General features: G+C 45.9%; 1 protein-coding gene across 2 annotated transcripts; it reads left to right on the top strand.

The window, feature by feature from the left end:
• The first annotated feature begins 811 nt into the window (after positions 1 to 811).
• On the top strand, positions 812 to 7,923 carry slc10a1 (solute carrier family 10 member 1). Of its 2 annotated transcripts, none has more exons than XM_069161867.1 (8): positions 812 to 900; positions 3,505 to 3,733; positions 3,846 to 3,932; positions 5,028 to 5,140; positions 6,384 to 6,588; positions 6,890 to 7,068; positions 7,155 to 7,354; positions 7,728 to 7,923. In XM_069161867.1, the coding sequence occupies exons 2-8, from the start codon at positions 3,515 to 3,517 to the stop codon at positions 7,787 to 7,789; spliced, it is 1,065 nt and encodes a 354-aa protein (XP_069017968.1). In that variant the 5' UTR covers positions 812 to 900; positions 3,505 to 3,514; the 3' UTR covers positions 7,790 to 7,923. The 2 variants fall into 2 exon arrangements, with proteins under 2 accessions (XP_069017968.1, XP_069017967.1); XM_069161866.1 differs by lacking the exon at positions 812 to 900 and adding an exon at positions 1,359 to 1,520.
• The last annotated feature ends 31 nt before the right edge of the window (positions 7,924 to 7,954 follow it).

Here is a 7,954-nt window from a genome sequence, read left to right as displayed (position 1 = left end):
GACTGGATTTGCATTTTTAAAGCCTTTTGACTAATCCCGTGAGGCCAATGTGGACGCACCCTTTCTCAACTAAAAGAGGAGGACAAAAACAAAACAAAACAAAAAATCCTTCGTATTTGTCAGATATCCGTATGGTTGTTGAACCCAGTAGCCCCCTGCTGGGTAGACTGATAAACTGCACCTTCTTGGAGCTGCTGTGATTGTAATTCTTTGATGGCAGTTTTTGACCTTTGACCTTACATCGAAGGACAGAAAAATGAATTGTGCTCACAGCTTCAAAATCTTCTCTTTTCCTCTGCGAATCCCTAAAATATAGGTGGATCTTTTGGGTATCTGCCTCAAGGATTTCCTCGATTTATTTGAAGTCATCAAAAAAAATTAAAAAAATATCTTCGTTCCGCTGAGTCTGAGGATTTCTCAGATACAGACAGCAAAACAAATTAAAGATTTGGTGGCAAGTTAGTTAAAAACAATATGTCTACTGAGAAAAAAAATAATCTTTTAGAAGATTTATTTAAATCATCTTCCAGCCAGAGCAGGACCAGCAAGGAATCCCCAAAAACACGAGGGCCCCTTCGCATATGCTGAAGTTGCGGGTACAGTGTTTGTTTTCCTTGTGAAGATCACATAGAGGTGTGTCAGGTTAGATCTTTGTTGAATTATAGTTAATTCTGCTTTTTTATTATTATTATTATTATAGTTGTAGTATATAACTGAGAAGTTGCTCTTGTCTCTCCTCTGAAGGCGCAGAAGTCAACTGTGCACTAGATGGCACTTCTGCACAACCAGTAGCCTTCGGGTGTCATTTGTGACTGACAGAAGGAGTGACGACGCAACAGGACCAGACTTTGTTCCAGAGAGAAGACAAGAGAAGAGACGAGGAGCCCCCTGGCCCGACAGGTAAACCACACATGGACAATATAGCTGCAAACACATCTGTCAGGTTTAAACTACAAGCAGTGAGAAGTGTTTGTTCCTGGGCAATCATCCACCTGAGGGCTTTTGCTTTTATTTCTTTTTTAAAATTTTTTATTTCTGTCTTTTTCTGCTTTGTACAAACTGACCTTTAAGAAAAGGTGTACAATTCTCACTTTCAGCACGGCGATGGAAATCGGTTTGTTATGGCCTGACACTTTTATGGAGCTGCGTGTGTGTGTGTGTGTGTGTGTGTGTGTGTGTGTGTGTGTGTCGGTGCTACATGTGCTTCACGTTACCAGTGTAAAATAGACATGCGAAATCCTGTGAAAGCAATTTGTCTGCACGCAGCATGTGAGCATGCCAGCAGGGAGGATGTGGTCGTCAACTATGGAGATGGAGGTTGAATTGGCATCGAAGCACAAATGAGTGTGAGGTTTGAAAAAAAATCAAAACGCTGTCGGTTTCTCCTCAGTAAGATCGACCAGATTGAAACTGCTTTTCTGAAAGAAATATTTCACGTTTACATCAGCGTGAGATTCTCACCACCACCACCGATATCAAGGCAAATCTTTACTGCAAATGCCCGAAAGCTATAAAAACAGGTAAGACATAGGCAGACAAGTGAACTGTTAAATGTTTGTGGCTCTTATTTTTTTTTAATTTAAAGTGACCCACATGTATTTGGAATATGCCTGATTATAATCACTTTAATTTGGACATATTCAGCAGGAAACACACTGTTTTTGCTTAAAAGTCTTAAAATTGCTATTAAAAATCGTTTCATATATTGAAACATGCATTAGCTCTGCCTGAGCATTTTAATCAGACTTTTTTTTTTTTCCGGGTAATATCACCTCACCTTCTCTTTTATCGTGTCGGGAAGGAAAGCGCACTGAAAAGATCCGTTTATAGCACCATATGTGCATTTTGGAGCGCGACATCTACGTGCAACAAAAACACTGTTAAGTAATACAACTGCAAGTGGCAATGATCGGGGTCCGAGCAGATGAACGCAAGAACCACATGAAAGAAACACTGTTGACTAGTTGTCCTCTCGTGGATTTGAACAACTGATCTTCAGGTGTCCAGAGAAAGTGACTTACTGACTGCACCGGTCGCGCATTTAACCGACCACCTAATAACGAGAGAGAGAGAGAGAGAGAAAGACATTACATGCGTGAAAACAATCACATGTCATTCTGATGACTCGGGTGTATGGTGGTGAAGTCGACAGCACGGTGGCGCGGTGATTAGCGGTGCCGCCTCACAGCAGGAAGGTTAGAGGATCAGGTCCCACCTGGTGCTTTGCTTTAATGAAGCTTAACACATTTTTGGGGCGGTGATTTGTCGTAAGCGCGTCACGTGAAAATGGTTGGAGATTTGGAATTTTAAATATAGGTCTGAGGGGTGATGGTTAGGGTCCAAGCACTGGCGCCTCACAGCAGGAACATTCAGGGTTCGAGCCTCGCCTGGAACTCGGTCGGAGGCCATTGGTCCTAAATTGCCCATAGATAAGGGGTGGATAGATTTTGGAGACGCTTCAAACCTGGAGTAGTTTAGCCCAAGCAGTTGTCGAGATATTCGCAAAAAACCTAAAGTTGATTGTCATAGCGCCACCTTGAGGTCAATGTGTGTTGTTTTTTTGTGCCGGAGTAGTTGGGGGGGGGGGGGGGGGGATTTGCAACCCAGTTGCTAAATTTGGTAAGGTTTGGACCTGCAGTTGTTGCGGCCCGATCACTTTTAGCGGAGAGAAATAATCAAGATTAAGCAAACAATTTCAAATATCTATAAAAAAAAAAGTCACAAATATGTTTTTTATCACTGCATGATCTTAATTTTCTTGATGCTTTTATATATATATATATATATATATATATATATTTAAAAAAATCTTGACTGACAGCATTAAAAAACAACTCTCTTCGACAGCACATGCGATGTTAGGTAAGAGGCTCTCAGGACCAGATCAGGTGTACTATGACCTGCTCGCCGTCTGATCACTGACCTCGTCCGCTGAAACGTTCTGCTTGTCAACACAACAGCAGTCTTTCTGCCATCTGCAGAAACAGTTCACGAGTAAACGCTGAAGACCAGCGCTGATGACAGCTCAATTATTAATAAGAGTCTGACCTCCACAGCTTCACAGTTCATTTATGGAAGAAGCTTCATCCTCCAAAAAAAGACGAAATACTTTTACAAACAATATGACGTTTAGTTTAACAGTAAACATGCGTTAAAAATATAACTTGCACAGCTGCGGAGAGGGTCATCTCTGCGTGCTGCCTGTGTGAAACGTTAAAAACATGCTCTGTCAAGTGTCAAATAGCGCAGGCATTTTTTTTTTTTCCTCCTTTCCGAGCTGCTTCGCTCTCGTCTTGCTCGGACGGTTTGACGGTGCGATTGCAGCCAGCGGCTGATGGTTCGGTGCGCGACTGACGGACGAGGAAACGAGAAAACTGTGAAACTTGAAGAAACATTCCTGCAGTTAAATTTCACCTGCCTTTTTTTTTGTTTTTGTTTTCTTCTGCTCCTTCTCCCTCCGTCTTGCTTCGCGTCCCTGTTGCCCCGCCCCGTTTGCGCGTCCAGATACGGACACATGGAAGGCCGCGTCCCCTCCACGGCGGGTCAGGTCCCAGATCCAGACCCGTCACCGAACGGCAGCTTCTCGTTCAACGCGACGGCCGCAAACGACAGCTCCGTTTACACGCCGTTGATGTCGCCGGTCATGGACAAAACCGTCAACTTGCTGTTGATAATCGTCTTGTTCATCGTCATGGTTTCAATGGGATGCACCATGGAGGTGTCCAAGATCAAGGTGGCCCGTCCGTACGAATCCGTCTATTTAATGTGCTCCGCATCACGTGTATGGAGGATGAATATGGTCCTTACGGCCACATTAAGATTTCTGTTCCTTCTTCTCTTTCCAGCATCACATAATGAAACCTAAAGGCGTCGCCATCGCGATTCTGGCCCAGTATGGCGTCATGCCCCTCACAGCCTTCTGTTTAGCCAAGGTTGGTATCACTATGTTCTAGTAGGTAAGATTATAAATATTGGATTTCACTATGCAGGGAGCATGAAAGGTCTCCTATAGTGTAAATAATTCACCTTTTTATATTTATTTGTCTCTATGCAGTTATATATAATAATAAAAAAAAAAAAAGGTTGGGTCGTCATTTTTTTGTTTGTTTTCATTTATTTTCTAGCAGTTAATTACTATGTTTGTAGTCCTGAAATGATCAGCTGATTAGTCAGCGGACAGAAAAGTAATGATAACTGAGAAATGTATATAATTTCTCCCTGAAAAACCTGTTTTCATCTTCTCAAGTGTGAGAACTCGCGAGTTTATCACTTTAAAATCACCTTCGGGGCTGCGGGTCAAATAAAATAAGGCAATCGAACATCGCGGTGGAAATCGCGGCGATGTTTACTGGCAGCAGCTCGGTGGAGGAGGGAGGCAGCAGCGTGTGGCCGTGCCCGGCTGCTTAACCTCCTCGTCCGAGCTCTCACAAGGGGCTCGACTATAAGCAACACACTGGTTCCGATAAGGATGAGAACGCGTCCTTGGCCTGAACACCGCCAGACGCAGAGCCGGGCGTGTCCAGTGTGACCGCAATCAACGCTCACCACGGACACTGAGTTCCTGAGGTCGGGGTGTCCTCTGCGAGACCTTCACCACCCGTTCAGGGAATCAGAGGAGTCTCAAAAGTGCGTCAGGCCTGAACTTATTTGCCGATTTAAAAAAAAAAAAAAAAAAAAAAAAAAATCAGCAAAACCAGCAAATCCTCAGAACACATTTTTTTTTTTTTTTTGTATTATTTCTGACAGTAAAGTAGAAAAATTAATACTTAAAAAAAAAAAAAAAAAAAAAAAAAAAAAGAGGAAAAGTGTAAATCAAGGGGCTAAAGAATAAATACTGATTTAAAAAAATGTAACTCTGGTGAAGTTACTAACGGAAACAAAATTCGCAACTTCCCGGGCGCCGATATGATCGCAGTTGTGTTGTAAATGACTACGTGCAGTTTAGATTTACTGTGTTGTAGTGATCAGTACCAGACATCGGCAGCACTCTGGGAGCTTTTTTTTTTAAACATTTTTTCACGTTGCAGGCGTTCCAGCTGCCCGAAATCACGGCCGTGGTGGTTCTGATCTGCGGCTGCTGTCCCGGAGGAAGCCTCTCCAACATCCTGACCCTGGCTCTGCAGGGCGACATGAACCTGAGGTACACACACACACACACACACACACACACACACACACACACACGAGAATCTTATCGATTACGAAAGTATGGTTAAAATGTGATGTCCTGTTAAAAAGGGTCATTCCACCCAAAATCCCCGAGGAGACGTTTCCAGCCGTACAGACGGTTTCGTTTCACGCGTGAGATTTTTGGGAGTATTTTGTTGAGAAGAATATTATAGCAAAATTTTTTTTTATTTTTTTAAATCGCAGCACTTGTTTTGCTGCAGCTACCCCTGATAATGTGCCAATCAGAGGGCGGACTGCGACGTGAAGACCTGCGGCACACATTGAGAGTTGAACGACCCGCAGGGCGTCAGCGGTCTGCTCATAAAACGTCGATATCAGATTTTAAAGGTGACGTTCAAACCGCTCGGCTGTTCGCCCCGTTATTAAGCCTCTCCTTCGTAGAGGGGCAGGTGTGCAGTCGTTCACGCTCCAGCTCTACCCGACGTCTGAGGATCGTATCCTCTTATTTTATTTTTTGTTGTTTTTGTTTTTACAGTAAAAAAAAAAAAAGCACCACGGCTATTTCACATAAAAAAAAAAATAAAATAAAAAAAAAAAAAAAATTCTGAGCAAAGGTCAAGGTGCGTAAAGGGATGTGCTTTAACATCTGTTGTTACGTAAGAACAGACAGCGTGGGCCGGGCCCCCCCCCCCCCCCACCACCCCCCTCCAAAAAAAAAGAGGCCTGGTAACAATCAGCCGGCAGGTAAACGGTATCTGATGTAAACAGTCCGACCTGCGTTCAGTCTGAAGCCTCGGCGGCGGCTCCTGGAGGCTTCGGAGCTCATTACATCTCGGGGACGCCAGACAGAAGTCGGAGCTCAACCTCAGCAGGCTCACGGAGAGACTTCCCAAACAACCTGGTTTACCTTGTAGGAGGAAATGCTCCGAAAACTAAAGATATCCGTTTGCCTCCGCAGCAGCAGCAGCAGCAGCAGCAGCCGCCCACAAGATCTAATTCTGCCGTTTATACAACCACCTTCAAATAAACCCGCTATATCCGTCTTTGCCATTTTCTTCATCTGCAAAGCGAAGGGAGTTAATATTCCGTTTCCTTGCTGGCCCGCAATAAATTTCAGCCACTTATTTTGCATTACCTTTTTTTGTCGTCGCGACGGGCTCGCCAGCCGGCCGGGTAAAAAGAGGTCGATTTAACCGCAGTGGAAGTCGGCGCGTGTTTCAGCGGCGCGTGTCCCGTTCTGTGTTCACGTCCAGCATCGTGATGACGAGCTGCTCCACGCTGCTGGCTCTGGGCGCGATGCCTCTCCTGCTCCACCTCTACTGCCGGGGCTTCTCCAACGTGCGGGACGCCGTGCCGTACGCCGACATCGCGATCTCGCTGGTGGCGGTCCTCGCGCCCTGCGGCCTCGGCATCCTCGTCAACTACTGGAAGCCCAAGTACGCCAAGGTCGTCACAAAGGTGAGCGTCGGTGTGTGTGTGTGTGTGTGGGGGAGGGGGGGTTCTCTGAACTTCAGGCGCACTGGTTCCCACTGATGACGACGCACGAGGGTATACACGAGCAGTCATTAAAAAACAAAACAAAAAAAAAACATGAAAATGATCGATTCAAATATCGGGTTGATCCGATCGTGGAGTTTTTTTTTTTTTTTCTTTGACGAGGAGACAAAACACGTATCGTGGGACTTACGGCTTGATGATGAAATAGAACCAGAGCGGAAGACACCCCGGCGTGACGTGTTTCCTGTCCCGCCGTCCTCAGGTGGGCCTCACCATCCTGATGATTTCTGTGGTGGGTATCAGCGTCATCACCAGCGTCGGCATCGGAGGCTCCATCCTGACCGTGCTGTCTCCGGCGCTCGTGGCCGTCGGCGCTCTGATGCCCCTCGTCGGCTACTCCGTCGGATACATCATCTCCTCTCTCTTCAGACTCACACACCCGTAAGTCCAAGAGGTTTGTTGTATTTTTTTTTTTACCTTTAATTCAACCGGTGTATATGAATGAGTCCCCCCCCCCCTTCTCTCAGGGAGCGGAGGACCGTTGCTATGGAAACAGGCTGCCAGAACATCCAGCTGTGCACGGCCATACTGAAGATAGCGTTTCCCCCGGCGCTGATCGGGCCCCTGTTCCTCTTCCCGATGGTCTACGTGTCCTTGCAGCTGATGGAGGCGGGGCTGCTCATCGTGGCGTTCAGGTGCTACCGGAGGTTCGCCGCCACAGCGGGAGGTGAGGCGCGGCCGCGCGGGCCTCTCGCGGCTCAACCGAACCTTTCGCGGTGAATTAAAAGCGCTCCCGATTTCTAGAGCTACGAGGAGGAAACCCGCGAGGTCACCCCCCCCCCTCCCCTCCCTCCTTCCCTCCCCCGCCCCTAAAGCTTTAATGTTATCGAGTGCACCCGTTCAGTTCGAATCCGACGCCGCTGCATCTTTTATTTAGTTTCCAGTCGTCTCGGCAATCAGGGCGAAGTAGAATATGAAAAAAAAAAAACACACAAGATAATGTTGAACAGGGAGAATAATCGTCAAAATATATTTTCACCACAAGGTCAGATATTTGTTAGTATTTGTAATGAGTGTGTGTGTGTGTGTGTGACCTACAGAGACTTACCAGCCAGCAACCAGCGAGGACCAACGGAAAGAGCCCGCCGAGTGGGCTGCATGACAGCTGGACCTCCAACACACCGCCGCACCTCCTTTTGATGGACATTTGTTGTTGTTTTTTAAACACCTGCAGTGGACTGAAAAGGAGCAATAAAGTTAAGTTTTCCAACTGCATTAAAGTATCTTCTGAACTTGTACAGTTATTTCTTAAGAAAGCACTAATGAA

The sequence above is a fragment of the Embiotoca jacksoni genome, unplaced genomic scaffold (genome assembly GCF_022577435.1).
Source record: "Embiotoca jacksoni isolate LCO1_2020_lvr unplaced genomic scaffold, fEmbJac1.0.p SCAF_29, whole genome shotgun sequence".
NCBI lineage: Eukaryota > Metazoa > Chordata > Actinopteri > Embiotocidae > Embiotoca > Embiotoca jacksoni.
The sequence above is the reverse complement of the archived record's forward strand: the minus strand, read 5'-3'. Positions and strand labels throughout refer to the sequence as shown.

Coding starts and splice junctions, on each gene's coding strand:
- slc10a1 (XM_069161866.1), top strand. CDS start 1,498: ATGCCCGAAAGCTATAAAAACAG. Junction 3,734..3,845: donor TGGAGGTGTCCAAGATCAAG/GTGGCCCGTCCG, acceptor TTCTCTTTCCAG/CATCACATAATGAAACCTAA. Junction 3,933..5,027: donor CAGCCTTCTGTTTAGCCAAG/GTTGGTATCACT, acceptor TTCACGTTGCAG/GCGTTCCAGCTGCCCGAAAT.